This window comes from Varanus komodoensis, unplaced genomic scaffold, assembly GCF_004798865.1.
Source record: "Varanus komodoensis strain SLA01 unplaced genomic scaffold, ASM479886v1 scaffold5, whole genome shotgun sequence".
Taxonomy (NCBI): Eukaryota; Metazoa; Chordata; class Lepidosauria; order Squamata; family Varanidae; genus Varanus; species Varanus komodoensis.
Genome location: NW_025336087.1, coordinates 11,400,309 through 11,422,038, shown reverse-complemented (window position 1 = coordinate 11,422,038; position 21,730 = coordinate 11,400,309). Strand labels below are relative to the sequence as shown.

The window sequence follows — 21,730 nt, the reverse complement described above, 5'->3', positions numbered from 1 at the left end:
AGGGGGCATTAACAGCCTCCTGGACACAAGTAGAAACCTCTTCCTTAATTGTTGAATTAAGCCATGAGGGGCAAAGGTTGTGCACACAGGTGGTGGGTCGGACTTGATGAAGCACCTTGTTTATGAATTTGCCAGAGATTGTGAGCTGCTACATTTAATCATTATCCATAATTACTTGGAAATTGGTCTCACATACCTCTTAGTCTGCATATTATTCAAAAAGTTCTTTCCAACTTCCAGGATCTTCCAATTTGCATGGTTTTGTCTTCAGTGCTCAGGATTCAATGTGGCACTACTGCTGTGGTAAATGCTACTATGCTAGCATCAGCTACCTCTAGCACAATGTCAATAGTGTTGCTGTAGCAACAGGTTGTCCAAGGGAAGGGTATTATCACTATAAGTTTTTCATCTGTGATATAATTATCCAGATATAACTTTTCATGTTATTTTGAATCCTTCCATACAAATATACTTCCTGTCAGGGTATTGACCTTTCAGTAGCTTAGAGTTCTGCCAAGAAATTTTTTAAAAAGAGTAAAGTGGTAAAGTGTTCTTCCAGGGTTACAGATCATGCATGTAGGTTATAGAAGAGAGTGGCTTCAACTTCTGTCTAAAGAAAAAAACATTATTTCACAATTGTCTAAGTAAGTTTAAAGTGTAAGTGATTTGTTGGTTGATCTAAAACAGTATTTTCAAACCTAGTGCCCTCCTGATGTTTTGAATGAAAACTCTCAGGATTGACCAGGCTGACTGATGGGAATGGAAGCCCAAAATATCTGGAGGCTACCAGGTTGAGGAAGGCTGGCCTAGGAATCCTTTGCAATGCTTTAATAAAAGATACCTAACTTTCTACCATTATGAAGATCTGACCTAATACTTGGTTGTTCCCTAAATTTCTTCTTCTTCAGCATCTTGGTCTTCAAGACCTATGTCTCCTTTTTAAATCAAGAAATTGAAGGATTCAAAATAACATTAAAAGTTATATCTGTATAATTATATCACATGTGTAAAACTTAAAATTGTAGTGATAATACCTTTCCCATGGAAAACCTGTTGCTCCAGCAAACACTATTTCCCCTTGTTTCACCAATAATAACTTGCTACTGTCTGTCTGTCTTTCTCTTATCTCATTCCCCAAAGAGAATTATTTTCCTAACATCAAAGCTGTGTATTAAACTCTTGCCTCCAAAGCATCCTCCAAAGTATCCTTGAAGCCACTTCTGCTACCCTCAGCGTTTTAAGGCACAGAAGGATGTGACATTTGCAGGATTAGAAAATCCTTTTGATGCTCCAATCCTTTTTCAATATGGAGGCAAAGGCAGCATGCATTTATGAAGCCAGGAAGTGGGAATGTGCGGCATATGAATTGTGGTATATTATTTGTATGCAAACTGTAGACATGCCCTGTCTAACACAATAGACAACAGGGTAGTTGGATCTTAAGCCATTTATTATTAACTGGCACTTTACTTTCCCCCCTAGGAATGAAAAGTGGTCTTCCTCACACACAAACATGGGCAGGGACACTGCTGGGGGATGGTGATACCTGCCAAAGATGACCAAAGCCTATCCCTATTTGCCTGTGGAAATTGCGCATTTATGTTTATATATGTTCAGATATTTGAAATTCTGCTAAACTGGGTAGCACAATACTGACAGTATTGACAGTACTGTACTGACAGTAACATCTAGGACAGTGGGGAGGGAACATCTATGCCCTTCCAGATATTGTTATATTCCAGTTCCAATCATCCTGGGCAAATACAGATAATGGTCAGGAATGTTGTAGTTGATCAACACCTGGAGGTACATTGATCTAGCAAACTCACTGTTTACTGCCAGAAACTACTTCCTGCGGACAGTACACAACAGCTCAATAGCAGAAAATGTGTCATCACTTTATCTAGGAGCAGAAAAGAGATATTCTGTTCTAATGTAATGCCAACATACCTCTAAATCTACTGATCCTTATATAAAACAGCAGGCTGTATATTAGAGCTACCACAAACCTGTGGAACTGAGAATGAGAATGGAGTTCGGGGAACACAAAACAAAGAACATTCAGAAGGATGGTCCACATTTCTTAAAATGGAGGAAGAACATTGAAAGCTTTGCATACCCTTATAAGGACAGTTTATCCTATCTGTGACTCGCAGGCCTCAAGCCAGGCCTAATTATTTATTATATATTTATCCCATTCCATTAGCCATAAGGCTGTTCCCATTCCCAAGAGTACCAAACAAAAGGTGGAAGAGCTTCCATTTTCCCTCAGCTTGACACACCCTGGTGGAAAGAGATTGCAGGTAGTACAAATGCTTTAAAGCATACAAGGCTATGCTTTGTCTCTTGGATGGCTACTGGTGGCCAGATGATTTCCCTCAGGGAGACAGAATAGAGCCTACTGACAGAATGAAAATTGGGAAACTGGGGCATCCAGCCCTGATTCTACTGATAGGCAGACTCAAGCCACTGCTTTCTAAGTTAACTTCTTAATTAAAGCTTCTTATACAGCTTAAGTTAATCACACATGGTTTCCATTGAAATCATAGGAATTTCGCAAGGATTAATTTATCAGAAAGATTTGGAGCCAAAGTGTACCTAGTTTAGTCAGCACCAATTTACAGAACTTGCCTATGGCAGACAAATAACAATTCTTTGGGTTAAAGCCTATCATTACTCTTGCTCCATCTTCTATCATGCAGTGTCTAGCTCTACAGCACCACCACCATTCCGAATGGCAAAAGTTTCTGATTCTAAAGAATTTGCCAACTCAGCACTTCAAATATAGCACAGATATTTCTGCAGGAATGCATTCAGATTATTGTAACTGATATTCAGTTAGATTGATCAAATTGGCACTCTTCAGTCTTAGAAATATTCTGCCAGTTTCTGTAACTCCTCTTGTTTTGACTTGCTTTGCTTATGAAATTATGCCATGTACATTGAAATAGTAACATTTCTTTAACGTGCAACCTATTGAATAAACACAATACAGAATGGTAAACAAGCATATTAAAACTATGTTTGCATTCAGAGATCTAAAACTGGAAACATTTTTCCTAATTAATACATTTTATCTGACAAATGTAACAAAGGCTCAGTTTAAACTGTGGCAGATGTTCTCATAATGAGGAGATAAGCATTTAAGTGAATTTGAACCCAAAATCTGAAGATAAAGTTTCCAGAAAATGGGCTTAATAATGGATGCCCTAATTTTGTGGTACTTAGGAATGTATACTGCATGGTATGTGTGTGAATGATGTAAAGAAATGTTATTCTTACATCTGAATTTATTATCTTCCTCCTTCTCCCATTAAAGAACACAATGCAAATGGATGCTCAACCCCTTTTCTCTGTCCTAGCATTCGATTTTAGTGTTGCATTTAGTTACATTCATGATGCTAAATTTTAATCTTGTTTTCATCTTGTTATATGTCACCTAGAGAACCCATGTTATAAGGCAATTAACAAATATAAATAATGGGTTGTCACCCTCAATAAGCCTGCTGCAGATGGAAGGACTCCTTCCATCCATGGTAGGCATCTGGTCCAGTGGGGAAATAGTGAGTGAAATAATGGAAGAGGTAGTAATCTTAAGACAGTTCTTCCCCCTTCACCAAATCTGCTCTGGAGAGTTGGGAAACCTTTTGCAATAAATAAAACTCCAGGCACTGCCAAGGAACCATGGTCTTCAAACGGGCTTTCCTAAACCATCATTAGAGATCCAATAGTTTTGAGGTAAAACTACCATGGACTATGCAACCTCTTTACCAATAGATTGCTCAACTCTAGCTGGGTCAATTGAAATAAATCTCAGGGTTATTTACTTGACACATTCACGTACATGAACTAAGTATGTGATGTTCTCACTGTAGAAAAGTTACAGAAATTGTACAGAATTTTCAAACAGAACATAATGAAAAACAGATTGAAAAAGGTAAAGCAGTGTTGAGACAATGGCTTCATGTATGAAAATCTCTTGGATTTAGTACTTCATCTACTCTTTTATACAGATTTCAGGAGAGTGGCTGTATTTAGCCTGATACACATATTACTTTTGTGGTGTGGCAACATTCACCTTTCTGTCATTCACTCCCACTGGTGATGAGTAAAAGTGGGTACTTCCCATACTAACATGAGTGGGCCTAACTTAACGATGATGTACTGCTGCACATGATCCAGCTGTCTCAACATGATTGGTGTATTTATGTGCTATAGAGGTAACATAGATGCTGGTCCTGGAGAAGCACTTTTCAAATGAGAGCTATGCTCTAGAGAAAAAAAGGCCATACTCAAACTTGCCTCTCTTTTATTTGGGCTCCAGAAGGCAAAAGTGGAAGGGGGTAAAAGCATCTTATAACTTAGAGCCCTTACTGCTGGTAATGAAATCTTAGGCCAGACATTTTAACCTTTAAACCACAGGGGGAAAAAAGCTAGGAAACATTATGGGGAGGGACAGGAGAGGAGAAGAAAGCAGGAACCTCTTGGTGATGTGGGGAAAGGGCATGGGCACCACAGTACAACTGTTCACTACAGCAAAAACATTATTTCTACTGGAAACCCACTGGCTTCTTTTACTAACCTCCATTTCTCCATTTCTGCTTCCATACAAGGCTACTCTGCCCCACTCCTCACATCTTAAATAGCTTGTGGCCAATATGAAAAATTGTTACAAGCTGCCCCTAGATGAGATAAACAACTGTTTAGTGGACCACCCAACAAAACATACAGGGATGTGTGTATTCTTGCAAAGCTGTTGTTATATGCCATCAACGGACAAGAGTAACCTTGAGGGTTACACTGGCAAATTGGAGTAAGCCAACTATAACTGGGCAGCTATGGGAGAGGAATTTTTATCCCTTCTGAATCCCCCACCCCCCCGCAATGGACTCTAGAGTGTGAAAAGGTCAAATCTGTATATTTACAGATACCATTTTTGGATAATTATTTTTCACGGTTTCTGGGGGGCAGCAAGGGCTTCCGGAAAATGAACCCCACCACTTTGGGTAGGTGACACACTAAGACATCCTGCAAATAAGCTATTCCATGTAGGCTTCTCATAGGGTCATAGGTTGAGAGATAATCAGGCTCAACTTGGCGGCGGCTGCTCCATCATCTCTCAGCAGCTGATAAGACCTCTCCTAAGTTCAGACAACATGACAAATCATCACTGACAAGATAAACCCTAGAACAAGGCATGGTTTGGGTGGTACAGCAATCCAGTGCAGCTAGTTACCCATGATGGGTTGCTGTGTTTTGTGACTGGGTTTTACCCAAATTTAGTCAGCATTGACAAAATTCCACTGATACAGTGGTAAACTCCGAAGTACAGGTATTCACCACAACAGTCCCGAAAGAGCCCACAAGTCCAGAATTGCAAGGAGTTAGGTTGATCTGTGTGTGTACATATGTACCTGTCTTTTGTAAAGCTAATGGGCTTAATTGTCTTTAAAAAAGATTTTTAGGTTGACTTTAAAGGTAGATGCAGTGGCACAGCAGGTTAAGCTGTTGGGCTGCTGATCAAAGGTTGGCTGTTTGAAACGGCATGACAGGTTGTGATCCCACTGCCTTGTCCCTAGCTTTTGTCAACCTAGCAATGCGAAAGCATGGAATGCAAGTAGATAAATAGGTACCACTTCAGTGGGGAGGAAACAGTGCCCCTTGATGTCATGTTGGCCACATGACTACGGGAACATCTTTGGACAGCGCTGGCTCATGGCCTTAGAAATGGATATGAGCACCAACCCCTATAGCCGTTTCAGCTAGTGGAGTAAAATCCACAGGGAGTCCTTTCTTTAAAGGCAGAACCTTCTTAATTCAAGATTAATCCACCCCAAAATACTTTGTATTACAACAGGGATAGTGTGAAATAACCCACCTCTTGCTAGCAGTGAGGACTGCAGCTAAGCTATGAGATAACAGAAAAGTTGGAAGAGAGTGACAGATGACATTGTCCCTGCTAATCAAAAACTCCAGTACCCCAGTGTAGTGTCTTGTCTGCTTCCAGAAAATTCCATGGAATTCTCTTTGATCTAGTGGAGGCTACTGTCCATGGAAGGTGCATTTCCTTTTAGTACTCCCCATGCTCCCCCTAAACCTTGGATGGACTTTTGGAACAACATGGGAAATGGCACAAGGAGGGGAAGAATCACTGAAACACTACCATCTTCTACTGGATCAAAGACTGTTCTGTTAGTGGAGAGACACCAATTTAACCCATTTAAAAGGGCAACATGCAGAAACTAGTTCTGAATGATGCCACACAAACTGAATTGAACAAATGTAAGATGGCTGGAGATTACAGAATTAGAATGCATTAAAATTACCACTATAAGGATTAATAAAAGTTACATTGTCTCCCTTTTGACTATGTACAGTACCTTTAGTGCTCTAGCGATCAAAGTACACTCCACTACCTTTAGTAAAGCAACCCATTTTCTCCCAAAGCAATATTTAAATTTGTGGACACACAAATCCACTTTTTCCTCTAGTCTACTTTTAATGAAACAGAACTATTGAATGCAGAAGTTATTGACTACAATAAACCAAGAGGGGTGGCAATCGTATTAGCCCTTCCTGTTGTTGAAATGGCTTCCATCAGAAGAATGGAAAGGGGCAGTTCCTTCTTATAGCCCACTGCGAACACTCCAAATCTGCTCTGGAGAGTTGGATGACACTCCAAAGCAGAGTGGGATGGGGTGCAAGGACAAACAGAGCATGGGAAATTCCAATGGGAAATGAGAGCAGCGATGCTAGATTTTGTCCTTTTCTCTCTATGTGCCACAGCAATTTGACTTCTCAAGAACATGGAAGCTTCTACCATAAAAGCTGAGATCTATAGGCAAAGGATAAGTGGCTGAGTAATCAAAGTCTATTGGAGGACACATTTCCCATCTTTAAGCTGCTCAACAAAACCCAAACATAACACCCAGGATTTATACCTGCAGAATCAGATTTAAATGTCATTGGTGGATTTGTAAAGTTCCAGGAGCCAGAATGAAGAGTGTATTCACTTGGCTAATGAAATCAGTGGCAACATCTGAATGTCTGTGAAAAGTAGTAGTAGTGTTATATTTTTATTCAGCTATATACTAACAAGCAACTACATTTAAGAGAACCAGGACTCTTGAAACCCAGAATATAAATTATTCTTGGCATTACTTCCCCTACCCCAAAATATAAGATGTTACCTTACAAACACTGGCATTTTCAAGTTTAAATATTTTGCTGTTTAAAAGAACTCTAATGAAATGGAAAAAAGCAAATTTATCAGAACATGACTTTATTAGAATCCCAGTTTTTAGAAAATAAAGATTATAAGAGCTACTGGGAACAATAAGATACAAATATTGTTCTGCTTAAGTACAGAAGCAGATAGTCTCTGAGCAATAAACATTGGATAATTATACCCCTTTCAATTTCCCCGTTTCCCAGCCAACACTGTGAACCTTCATGGTGCCGTTTTTCTATACTGATTCTCTCCAATTTGATTTTCCTGTTATGATTAAGCTTATTTTCCTCAGTATCTTATTCCTAAATCTTTTTCTGTTTTCATAAAGAGAAAATAAAACAAAATTGTGATGAAATCAGAGCAGAGCATCAGGCTAAGAAACCTCCCTGTAAATAACATTTAAAAATTTTGCACTGACAATAAAATACATGTTTCTTTGGTTAGAAAACAGGGATGGGATACAAAGTACTTGCTTGTGTGATAGATGCACACGAAAGCATTCTAAAACATAAGACAAGAATGTCAAGAGTGTATTCTTCCCCCACTGCCAGATGGAAAGGCTATTATTATAAATGAAAGGCAGCAGTAGTGGATGCCAGGCACTTTTGTTGTGTGCCAGATTCTGAAGTCCAGATGTAAGCAGGTTACCCCTGGGACAGGACAGGCTTCAGCTCCCGCAGCAGAATAGAGCCAATCACTGTTTTCTCAGTGTTTATGATGAGCTGTGCTGTAGACCCTTCCTCCAGCTCCACTGTGACTAGTATCAGTGACCCACTATGCACAGTTTTAGCTGCAAACCTAAAGGATGGAAACAGAATCTGTGAGCACCTTTATAAGAAAGCAAAAACAAATACCACTTTTTCTTACAATGCTAATGAGTTTAAATATTACCAGACAGCCCTGTAACTGAACAAAACAATAGCATCCTAGATATAGCATTTAAAAATGATAAAATTTAAATAGAAAACCCAAGGCATGCTGAAAAAAGGAAGGCCATTAGATGCACTCAGTCTCTACTTTGGTAAACATTTGAATTTCAACTGAAAGGGAATGGAGCTGCTAAGAGAACACAGATGAGAACACAAGAGAACATAGGGTTAATTGCATCCATAATGAGGTAATCCTGTTACCTACATCAAAAAGTAAAGAGCTTAAGTTTTGTTGACATATATATTTCCAAAGTTAGCAATACACACTCTCAAACAGAGACAAGCTTTCTAGATTAACAGATCTTCATTTTTAATTAGCTGAACATTAAATGCACTTCCAACAACTTTATATAATGACAGGAAACTTGAGATGCCAACCTCTATGCCTAAATTCCAAGACATGAAAAACCTACTCATTGCATGGAATTAAAAGCAAAACTCATCTTTTAAGCACTACAATTGACTGAAAAGCCATTTTAGGCACAATGAACTCCTGTCCACCTTGTTAATTCATTCTGCATGCACAGCCAGGCCCTAGAGACAGGCAGGAAAGGATGGCAACAGCCTACCCTTCCATGTTCCACAAAGCATGCCACCCCCCATTTAAAAGGAAAGGAAAGGAAAGAAAAGAACCCAGAGCACAACAAAGTTGCTGCACATGGGCTTTTGAAAACACTAACAAGTATAGAGCAGGTCTGCGACCCGTGACCCCGCTTTGCAGGGCCAATTCCCTCTCCCCTTTCTGAATGACACGTGTCTGAATCAGAGCCATCTGCCTCAATTTGCGCAACATCTTCAGCCACAATAGGACCCAGTTAGCCCTGACAACGGCTCACCATACATAAAAATAAAACTGCTGTGCTGACAGCACGCCATCAGCTATTCAAGAGCAAACCAACTGGTCAGTGTCTCATGTCTGACAATTAGCATGGGCCGTGCACAGCGCCTCCTGGGCTCCTTGGGGATCTGTTTAATTACCATCAACATAAAAGAGGGAGTTTATCAGCAGATACTCAAAAAGCTTCACTCTAGACTTAATTAAAATATTAGCCTCTTCAGCAGGAAGCAGATTCTCTTTAAATGAAAAGTAATTTCTTTTTTTTAAAATTAAGCATATCAACTTTAAAATCTTGTAACACATTACACTAATTTAGGAAACATAAGTCAGACTTTAATATTAACAAATCAATATATTTATTTTATTTAGATTATATATACAATTTCCAAGATAATGAGTCCCTATCTAACAGCCTGAAGGAATACCAACAGTCCTATCTAGTATTTTTACCAGGATGTTAAATATCTATTTTTCTCCAGTCAATTTGGAAAGGGTGATAATTTGAAAAGGGTGATAAAGGACAAACAATAGTCGTATTAGTTTATTTATTTATTTAACACTTGTGTCTTGAGACTACAGAAGCAGATTACCCTTGAATACAGACAATAAAAGCTCCAGAGCCAAAGCTCCCATCGTTGTCATAGCCTCAAGGATCATTTTACTCCTGTTCTAGTCTAAACTGCAAGTGATAGAAAGTCAATGTTATTATAAAAGCAAACATAGCCCAAAGGCACCATGGGGGGTCAATTCTGGCTGGACACCTTTGTGTGTCACTTAAACAATTAGGTAAGAAAATTTTGTTTGAAATGAATACCTTAGAATTCCCTTTTTAAAAGAGTGCTTTTGCCACCTAATAAAGAGTCAGTAAAATCTGTCTTCAGGCTAAATTCTAATTTCACGTGTAGCAGGAATTAGGAATTGCTTTTGTGTCTTAGGGGAGTTAACATTAAAAACACTGATATCAGATGATTAGTAGAATCTCACATGACACTTCACTGTTAAAGAAAAATCTATTTAAAATGGAAAGCATGAGAGGTCAGAGATTATTATGGACTAGTGGCATGGGAAGCTGATGCTGAAACTATATTGGACGTTTCTTTAAACCCACTGTGCTTCCAGATACGAATTCTATCATGCCATCACCCTGCCTCATTTACTTAATTTTACAGGGAGCTGAAAAATGTAATTCTTCTCTTTTTTCCCACCACTTCTCCTCTTGTAGATTTTTACTGCATAAAATCTGTTGAGGAAAGAAAATCTGAATGTCTGCACAAAGCTTTCTAACTGATACTGTTAGGAGCTCTCCTGCAAGGAGTCCCAGTCACAAATAAATGAGGTGTGGAAAGGACTTGGGAGTTTTACTCAACAAAGGTGCATTTGAATGAGGGAAGCCAAATGTGTCTCAAAGCCTGCCCATTTACCGACCCATGCCAAATCCCTTCAGACACTTTGCATCCAGTCATGTTCACTCCGATAACAAAGTTTGGCTGAGGGGGAAAGGACCAGAGACACAGACTTCAGGGAGTGAATCTGTGGACTGGAAAAGAGTTGTGTCCCCATGACACTGCATAACACTGTGGTCCTATCTGTAGCTTTAAGAAGATGATGGAAATGGAAACAATTTTCTAGTCAAAGGATGCAATGGCTTCAATAGGAAATAAACTTATTTTCATTTTGAAATAAACTATACTCTATAGTGTTGTGGTAGTGAACTTAAAGCTTGTACTTCTACCATTTCCTTCCCTAGTACAGTCTCAAGAAAATCAGAAATGCTGACTTTCATTCTAAGCTAACTGAAATTTAGTATGATGTCTGAACATGGACAGTGTTTAGGATTAACTATGGTTTACTGCAACAATCCAACCCTGAAGGCTTTATGGAGGCTGACTTGTCTCAGGAAACCACAGTTGAGATAGTTAAGGGTTCACATGCATTAAATGAGAATTTCCTTGTGGCCATGACAAAGGAGAGGCCAGCAGGCCAAGGTTCATTCATGTAATACTGAACCACAGTTTAGCATTCATCCAAGTTTGTTTTAAACAAAAGTGAATGACTACGCAGCTAGAAGATACCTAAAACTTTAAGTCCAGCTTCTGATCAAAAGCTAGTGAAACCAATTGAAGCCTGGTTACTGACTGAAGTCCAGGCCCGTTTTAAGGTGCTTACATTGACATATAAAGCTCTATATGGTTTAGGACCTGGATATCTGAAGGAACATCTCTTCCCATATATGCATACACAAACCATAAGATCATCTACTGAAGTCCTTCTTTGGGAAGCACCTTTGTAGAAGGATTTTTTTGGTTGTGGCACTCCAACTATGGAATCAGTGCCTCAGAGAGGTGTGCCTGGTGCCGAGCCTATGTTTTTCAATGCCAGACTAAAACCTTTTAATTTTCCTAGTATTTTAACTGTTAACTAAGAAAAATAACATTTTATACCGCATTTATACTGTTGTTGTATCACTATGGATTGTTTATTATTTATCTATTTAGGAATTTTATTCTAATTGGTTTCGGATTGGTGTGTTATGGTCCACATTACACCTATGTATATTATATCATACTGTTTTATTGCCTTGGGTTCTTTCCCCCTTTAATTTTTATTGTAGACCATTCAGAGAGGCATTTGGCTAATGCAGATGACATAGAAAAGCTTTAATAAAACAAACAACCCATATAAGGAAAGCATAGGGGCATGCATCTTATGTTCCAGGCCACCTATTAACTCCCCAAAAGCACTGTTTATGAGGGGAAAAAGTACACTTCTGTTTTGCAATTTCATCTTCAATTCAGCAAAAGACATCTTTCTGAACCTTGCTGTCACATTGACCCAGCTTTGTGTTTGTCCCCACAAAAGAAACCTGTAATGACACTATAATCACAACTTCTCTGTGCACTTGTTCCTCATTAGATTAATTTTTAACTTAATTATTGTGCTCCATATATATGAAGCTAATAAATTAAAAATAATCTCTAAAATAATGTTTCTTGTGATACCTTAAAGACTAAGAAAGTTATGCAGGCACAAGTTTTCAGGGACTCTGTCCACTTCATTAGAGGCAGTGCTAATTCTAAATGGCAGCTTTATAGACACACACTGGGTGTATGTGTGAAAACTCCACTGCCGAATGAAACTGAAATGCACAAAGTAGAGACAGTGGTAACAGCTTTAAGAGTTGCCACTCACAAAATGTTGTTGAGTGATTAACACAGAAATGATTGCAATCCAGAGTCCATTAGCATATGTAGCATGATTAAAAAACACTTGACCTTATTCAAACCACAGGAAATAGAACTGAAGCTCTTGATGAATTGTATTTCAGCAGATTTGTGTGGTTATCTGTCTTACAAGAATCTCTGTTCAAGAATGGCTACCTAGGACATTCAGAAAAGTGTCCTGGGGGGCTAAAACAGAAGAACATTTCATGCATCTGATGAAGTGGACAATGCCTTAGAATATATTTGCTACCTTTTTAAGTGCCACAACATTCTAATCTTTTGCTGCAACAGACTAATACACTGACACTTCTGGAAAATAAAGTTGTTGTTTCCTATTTTGGTACTGTATACAGGTATAATGTGTGTGAAATTCATAATACACTCTTCTTTCCTTAAATAAATCCTTAAACAATTATTGGTAAAATAATATATAATACATAATTATATTCAATTAATATACTTAATTACATATAATTTCCAACAAACATGGAAAGCAAATATTCCATTTCCATTCACCTCCCCGCACCACTGTCTTTTCATTTGTACAATGATATTCTACATAAATTACCAGATGAACTAAATTTTTCTTTTGCTTTGAAAGCAGCACTGAAAGGGGAGCTGAAGATAATTTTCATGTATCATATTTAATGTATCATTACACAAATCACATATACATGATTTCAAAATCTTAACTCTGAAAAGCCAACTTTCATGTTTTCAGAAATGTTCAACAGACTATATAAAATGCATTTTGGAAGCATGCATATGCTTAGCCATTCTCCCCAATATATGGTATGAAGCCAAGTCTAATAAGATGTGGTCCTTTCTTATGTTAAATCCAGAAGCCTAAAGCAAGCATAGTATTGAACCAACCTATGGGTGACATATATCACTACTTGTCAGCTGCACAGAGGTTATGTATGTGTGCTTGGTGTAACTCACACCTGGTTTCAGGGAGCAAGTGTATTCCACTGAAGCCAAGGTCACTGACCTGCAGGAGCCAAGAAAGACAGACAGGTTGGTGGATAAACCTTTTGGGAACATAAGAATAGTATTCCAGTCCTTAGGTAACAGCTATTCTGGAGTCACAGAGAATAGAGATTTCAGTGAAGGAGGGAATCATTTTGAGGAAAAGGAAAATGATCCCTTAGGAGGAGTCCATTTCTCAGAAGACATGTAACTATCTTCTCACATGAGGTTATGCCTCAACAGAGAGGGGGTCTTGTAGGAGAAAGAGATTTGATCATTAGACACATAGTTGGGCTTGTGGAACATAGAAACAGAACGAGTCAGAAGGGGTCTCCCGGGCCATCTAGTGTGACTCCAGCTGGCTTCGCTCATGACATGCCTACCATGTGCATGTCCAGCCTATCCTTGAACACCCTCACTGATGGGGTTCAACCACCTCCTGTGGAAGCCCATTCCATACCCTTGGGGTCCCAACTGTCAGGAAGTATTTCCTGGCATCCAAATTGATCCTTGGTTCCCTGAGCTTTGCTCCATTGGAATGCTTCCTGCCCTCCTCCACAGGGGAAACCAGGTCTCTACCCACCTCCATGTGACATCCCCTCACATACCTATATGTTTGCAACAGATCTCCTTGGAGTCTCCTCTTCTCCAGGCTGAAAAGACACAGTTCCCTCAGTCTCGCTTCATACAGCTTTCCTTGCAATCTGGCCACCATCCTTGTGGTCCCATGCTGCATTGATTCTAACCTGGCTATATCCTTCCTGTAATGTGGAGCCCAGAACTGAACACAAAACTGCAGTTGGGGCTCACCAGAGTCGTATAGAGTGGTAGTAATACCTTTGTTTATCTGGAAGCCACGCTTCTGGCTATGCAACCGAGGGTGGCATTCGCCCTCTTGACTGCTGCGTCACACTGCTGACTCAAGTTAAGCCTGCAGTCAACCAGTACCCTGAGATCCCTTTCACAACTACTGCTCTCCAGCCACTTGTCCTCTAACCTGTACTTATAACACCCATTCCTATGCTCCAAGTGCAAGACCTTGCACTTATCCACCTTGAACGCCATCCTGTTGTCCCCTGCCCACTTCCATAGTCTGTCCAGATCCTTCTGGATCTGCAGTACCTGCTCCTCAGTTGTGGCCACTACCCCCATTTTAGTATCATCTGCGAATTTTATCAGCATAATGGTCACCCCTTCATCCAGATAATTGATGAAAAGATTGAACAGGATCGGTCCCAGGACAGAGCCCTGGGGGATCATGCTGGGCCACCATCCCAATGATTCCCTACTAATAGTTACCCTCTGCTTTTGGTCCGTCAACCATGCCCTAATCCATTAGACAGTGCATTGGTCTATCCCCAAACTCCTCAATTTCTCAACCAGGATATATGCGGGACTTTGCTGAAATCCAGGTAAACCACAGCCACCATGTCCCCTCTGACTAGCCACCTCAAAACCTTGTCATAGAATTCCACAAGGTGAAGGACACGCAAGAAAGAAATCCTGGAATGCCAAAAAAGCTTCCTCTGAAATGCTACTTGTTTTATACATAGGGCCAGCTAGACAGGCAAGGTTGAGAAGCCTCAATGTGTGGATGTGATGGTAGTGTAGAGAGAAGGGGTCCAGAGCTGTTAGGCCCAGAGGAATATTTTGGGACTGTACAAGAGGAATGGGCTCCATGTAAAAAAAATAAAAATACAACAAAGCAGGTTTAAAATTGAACTCTAGGGGACTGTGGACAGGAGCTGGGAAGCATCTGGTGTGAATAAAATCTCCCCTAGGGGATTAAGATGAACAAGTTTCTGATTGCTCAAATGTTATGAATGCATGGTGAAACATTAGATTAAAGAATCCTAACTGCCACAGCAAAAGCTGTACATGTCAGTTTCTGGTTTTGGAGAAGAATCCATATATACTGCACATTAGGAAAAACTGGCTGAATGGAAAGAACCAGTGTGATACTATCATCTCTGGATATAAGCTCTCTAGAACAGGGAAGGGTGTAGTGGATAATGTGTTGCTCTGTATATCAAAGACAACCATGTCAAGCAGACTAAAACAAACAAACAAACAAACAAATGCTCAGAGCGATCTTAAGAAAGAAAAAATCAGGGTGACCTCAAATGCTGCAATAAAAGGTGACTTCAATTTCCCTCACACTCACTGGATAAACCTGTGTCCAGTGTACAGGTGGACAAAGAGGCTAAATTTCATAATGTCCTAAATGACTGTGCCCTAGAAGACCAAAGAGGGTAGCTGGATTTGACCAGAGGGTAGGTGACCCTGGATTCAATACTAAATGGTGTCACTGAGGACCTAGTATGAGATGCAAATATTGTAAAACCAACTAGAAACAGTGACCACAATGCTATAAGATTTAATACAAAGGAGGACTGCCTGTATCCCCAGGGATAGCTTCCAAACTTCCCAGTGGATGCCTGAAACCACAGCTAATAGGGAATACTATTATCTGAAAGAAGATAGAACGGAAGAATGATAGAAGATCCATTCTTACCTTACATCCTAGCACCCTCAGCATGCCATTTTTACTTTCTCAATTTTGTACAGTGAGAATTTTTCACTTGAAAAATTACGTCTCCCTGGCACTTTACGTCTTTTCTTTCAGACCAAGGTCAACCATAGTTAAATGAAAGTGTGGAAACAGAGGCAGTGGATATGGGGGTCCTGCTGTATATTTAAGGGGAAAGTTGCTGAGAAAGTCCAGCAAAGTCATTTTTTTGAAAAAAGATGAGGGAACTGGTAAAAAGGAAGTTGAAAGGGGAGTCAAGAGGGTTAGATCCCTTCAAACCACTTGGAGGTTACTCAAAATCACAGTAACGGGTCAGTTAGAATGTATACTACACATTAGGAAAGACAGCACCAAGGGGTTGCCAACTTGGTTAATGATCAAGGTTAAAAAAGCTACTGGAGAAAAAAAACCTTCCTTAAGAAAATTGCAGTCTTGCCCCAGTGACAAAAAGAAAAGGAACCACAAATTTGCAAAAAGAAGATACTAGCAGATACAACTTAGTGCTGATGACTCGAAGACCAACAATAAAGAATTCTTTAAACATATCAGAAGCAGGAAACCAGCTAATTGGACAGCTAGAATACTGGATTATAAAGTTATCAACTTCACTGAAAGTTAATAAATCATCAATCCCAGATGGTATCCATTGTAGATTTCTTCAAGAACTCAAATGTGAAGTTGCTAATCTTCTAACAAAAATACGTAACATGTTCGTAAGATCAGTCTTTCTACCAGAGCACTGGAAAACAGCAATATAACAGCAATTTTAAAAGAGGGATTGGGGAAATTACATGCCAGTTAGCTTAACAGTTGGTTCTGCATAAATTGGTTGAAAGCATTATTAAGAGATAAAATTAGCAAATGTATAGAAGAACAAGGCCTGCTGAAAAAGAATCAACATAACGTCCACAAAAGCAAGCCATGCTTCATTAACATTTTCAAGATCTCTGACTGTGACAATCAACATGTGGAAAAGGATAATTCAGTAAACATTGTTTACTTGGACTTCCAAATGGGTAATGGTAGAAAGATATCGCTTGAACATTCAGAAGACTTTTGGCAAAGTCCCTCATCACAAACTGCTGAACAAATTTAGCAGTCATGGAATAAGAAATCCACGTACAGACCAGTGACTGGTTAAAGAATAGAAAGTAGAGTGGAAATTACTGGTAAATTCTACTAATGAAAGGATGTAAACCATGGATTTCCACAGGGATCTGTATTCAGACCAATGTTTTTCTATCTATTCATAAAGGAATTGGAATTAGGAGTAGTAAAGTGGCCAGGTCTGCTGATGGCACCAAATTATTTAGGGAAGTGTGTGTTAAAAAATGGGATTATGAGGATTTCCAAACATATCTTTCCAACGTGAAAGTACAGGCTAATAGGATTTGAGCTAGTGATGGCCGACCAAGAAACAGATCTTGGTATTGTTGTGGACAGCTTGATAAAATGTCATCTCAGTGTCCAGCTGCTGTGAAAAGGGCAAATTCCATCCATTATACTGCTCTTGATGCAGAAATCTATGGTGCAACCACACACAGAATGCTGCATACAGTTCCGGTCTGTATTGTAGAGTTGGAAAAAGTGTAGAAAAGAAAATTAAAATGATCAAGGATCAAGAGCAATTCTCTTGGGATGAAAGGCTTTAACTGCTGGGATGTTTTAGCTTAGAAAAGGGGAGACATGCTAGAGGCATACATAATTTTATACGGTGAGGAGAAAGTGAACAGGGAAACATTTTTCTCTCTCTTTCATAATACTAGAGTCTGGGATAATCTCATGAAGCTGACTGGTGAGTAATTCAGGACAGACAAAAAGAAGTACTGCTTCATACAGCACACAGTTACACTATGGCATTTGTTTCCAAGATGTGGCAATAATCACTCCTCTTGATAGCTTGAAAAAGCTACTGGACAAATTCATGTAGGGTAAGGCAATCAGTGGCTACTCATCCTGATAACAATATGTTGCCTCCAGTATCAGAGATAGTATGCCTATGTATACCAGTTGCTGTGGCACTCCTGTCCTGCTTGTGGGGTTCCCAGGGACAGTTGTCTGGCTTCTGTGGGACTAAATACTGGATAGATGGACCCTTGCTATGATCTAGCGTAGCTCTTCTCATGTTCTTTTCTGAGCTGCTGATTTTTAAATTCCTTGCCAATATAAGGAGTGCTTTCTTTGTTCTAAAATGTTGGTTAAAAGACAAGGTGTTCTTAAATTCTGACTTTTGCAATAAAAGTTCAAGTCTTCATTAAAATTAACATTTTAAAAAACTGAGCTGCTTACAGTTTCATGTATGGAACACATTTGTTACAACAAAATATGTGTAATCTTATTTCAACTAATACGATCCCATGCTCTCTTTGTTTATTAGCTTGGTTCATAGTCCTTCTGCTCTAAGGTCAATTTTCTCTGCTTTACAATGTTACAATGGCCCATTCACTAAAACGTTTTTTTTCCCTACTCTGTACATGAAGCCTTCAATTACTGCCTGCTGAAGCAGACAGAATCCTATTAGCAAGAAAGACGATCATGAGATGCAATGCCCAGCCCTAGCTGTACAAAAATAATTAGCCAAAAGTTGACAAATGTGTAATGAAGTTGCACAATAAATGTACATAAGAAATTTGCTGTGAATTAGTCTTCTAATCCCAAATACCAGAGTGAAAGGCTTCGATGTATGATTTGTATGGTACTGGAGCAAAGACATAAAGAATTGATGATGTCAATATCCCATAACTGCTGTAAAGCTATAATGAATATAGTGCAAACCAATGCAAAGTTATTTGATATGGTTCTCAAAGTGATCGATTTGTTATGTGACAAAACATGTGTTAACAAAAATTACTTTTAGGATATATTCACAGATTAAAAGTTGAATGGGTGGGAATGGGAAGGTATCTGCAGGGAGAAACTGCAGAGTGAAGGGCTGCGCCTTTCACCAATGGCTTCTCCTCTTCAAGTTTCTCTCCTTACTTTTGATGTTTTCCTACGGCTTGTGAAATGAAACAAGAAGGCCACTGAAAGGGAATAAAGGCTATTATTTTTCCCTGCAACATCCCATATCCCATCCTTGTGTTCTGTTGACAAATTCAGGTGTGTGAATATTCAAATTCCAACAGATCATGTAGTTTCTTTTAGTTTAAAAATATAGCTGTTGTGGTTCAACAGTTCAGAGCATTGACAGTTCCCCCATCGGCCACAGTAAAGAATGTGGCCCATTGCATCTCTGTGTGGGTAGTGAAGCAAGAGCAACAGAACCAAACGTACCTTCTCAGTATAAACATATGTGTGGGGCAGTTTTCACTGTTTCATTCTAACAGAACTTAAAACACTAGTAAGTGTATAGCAAACATTTTATATACAACTTTGCCTTTTACTATGTCATTGTAAGGGGCTTTTTTCATTCATATGGATTAACTTTCCAGAATTTTCAGGATTTGTTAAAAATCTAGTGGAAGCATTTATACATTTCAATTTGTAAATATGAGTATGGGAGTCTAAAATATATGTTTCAAGTTAAACATAAATAGTGTTTGCATAAATGAAATGCAGTATGCTTAAAAATTAATTCATAAAGTCGTATTACTTTTACTTGAAAGTGATCAAGGTAGTTTGCACTTTATAAATTCTGATACAGAAGCGGTGCTGTCCTCTAGTGGACAGTAGACAGGATGGTAGCAGAACTTATTTTGATTCACTTAAACATCTAAATGGTGTGTGTATGTGTGTGTGTGCATGCACGCGTGTCTACACATGCATCCATAACAGAGTGAAGAACTTTCATACTCTATTTAATGGATATTTGGGTTCAAAAGACTACAAATAGTAAAAGACTGCAGAGATTCACAAACCGACATTTAGCAAAATTAGACTTTTAGGTAGGGGTATATTTGATGCGAATGAAAAAGCACAAAAGCTGGCTTGAAACTCAACATTAAGAAAATTAAGATCATGCCATCTGGTCCTATCACTTCCTGGCAAATAGATCAGGAAGAAATGGAGGTAGCAACAGATTTTATTTTCCTGGGCTCCAAGATCACTGCAGATGGGGACTGCAGCCAAGAAATTAAAAGACGCTTGCCCCTTGGGAGGAAAGCAGTGGCAAATCTAGACAGCATACTAAAAAGCAGAGAGATCACACTGCCAACAAAGGTGCGTACAGTCAAGGCTATGGTTGTCCCAGTTGCAATGTATTGCTGTGAAAGCTGGACCATAAAGAAGGCTGAATGCTGAAGAATTGAGGCCTTTGAATTGTGGTGCTGGAGAAGACTCCTGCGAATCCCTTGGACTGCAAGGAGATCAAACCAGTCAGTCCTAGAGATCAACCCTGACTGTTCTTTAGAAGGCCAGATACTGAAAATGCAACTCAAATACTTTGGCCACCTAATGAGAAGGAAGGACTCTGTGGAGAACAGCCTAATGCTGGGAACAATAGATAGCAAAAGAAGAAGGGGACGGCAGAGGATGAGGTGGCTAGATGGAGTCACTGAAGCAGTCAGTGTGAGCTTAAGTGGACTCTAGGGCATGGTGGAGGACAGGAAGGCCTGGAGGAATGTTGTCCATGGGGTCGTGATGGGTCAGACGTGACTTCATGACTAGCAAGAACAATATTAAATCAGTGTAATCACAAAAATGATAGTATATAGACTTTAATATGTGCACCCCTACAAATATACAGAGAAAAATACATTATTAAAACATTGGACATGATACCAACAAACTCACAGGAAATATATTAAACATCTGTCTATTTCCACTGCTTTGGTTTTTTTACTGTTCAGGAAAAGATGTCCAGGGCATTCCTTAAGGACTGACAACAAAGAAGTCCTGGTACTTTATTAATTACCAGAGGAGATGAAGGCCATAGGTTTAAAACTGGATGGTCATTAACTATCTAGGAAAAAATGTTTGAAGGTCATTATTGACTTCAGAAGTCAAGTATAAGGATGATAAGAATAATTAACACCACATTTAGGTAATTTTAAAACTGAGTGGCATGATAGAAAAGGTTTCACTACATTGTTAATGTATTTTGGAAACAGTCAATTCAAAAACTAAAATGGAAAAACAGTTAAGGTTTGAAACAAATCTTGGTGTAACAACTAATTGCTACAAAGAGGTCATTAACACGTTCTAGTTTGAAAGGCAGTTTTTTACAAAAAATCATTAAGAATATTAACATTCTTGAATACTGTCCCACAAACACTTGTGGGAACATCGAATCTCATGAGATTACAAATAGTATGGGATACATTTAAGAAGAAATATATCATTTTACTTCCTATGTCTCAGATCAGGTCTCCTTAAGATCTTACGTATTTTCTCCTGAAGTTTCAATCAAATCTTGAGCTGAGAGCCATGTTGAATATCAGTAAGAAATTTGTCCCCAAGTACTACTGGTTGGTGGAATCTGGAATTTTTCTTGATTTCTCTGTAGCATGTACTTTGCTTCATTTGCATTGGTCATCCATAATGTTTTGCTATGCAAGAACCTGACAACGGTTTGTATTCCTTTTTGCTTACAGTATACTGTGATCAGGATTTTGCAAGTTGATTTGCAGAGCATCCATTTGGGGATGGCCCTGCTTTGCCACAGAGACTATTCTTTATGGTCTTTGGGTCCCAAACATTCTGTAGCTTGGATCCTAATTATGCATCTGTGTATCAAAGAAGGCATGGATGAAATCTAGTGGAAGATCCTGTCACCGGAAGCGGAAGAAGGCAGTCTTCACCAATTCCATTCTCTTCCTGAACCTCCTCATTTTCTAGAAGTCCCCTAGCTATCTTTAGATTTTCAGAGAAATTCTCTGTTGGTCAGGCTGTCCATGAGTACAGCTCCAATCAGAGGGTGCTCCTGCCAGCAAACTCAGGATCCTGGTCTCTGATTTTATGCCATTCTGATTTGTTCTCCTTACTCTATTTCCATAGCATAACTTCTACCACAGAATCATGCAAAAGTAGAGTTGGAACGGAGCAGAAGGCCCCTGGGTCCAACCTCCTGCTCTG

General features: G+C 39.2%; 1 protein-coding gene across 1 annotated transcript in view; it reads right to left on the bottom strand.

Moving 5' to 3' along the window:
* Positions 1–7,265: 7,265 nt before the first annotated feature.
* AP3B1 (adaptor related protein complex 3 subunit beta 1) overlaps positions 7,266–21,730 on the bottom strand; it is a 167,849-nt gene continuing 153,384 nt past the window's right edge. Inside the window, exon 27 of the mRNA XM_044446337.1 lies at positions 7,266–8,029. Within this exon, the coding sequence (XP_044302272.1) occupies positions 7,876–8,029 (154 nt within the window). The 3' untranslated portion in view covers positions 7,266–7,875. The remainder of the gene's footprint in view (positions 8,030–21,730) is intronic.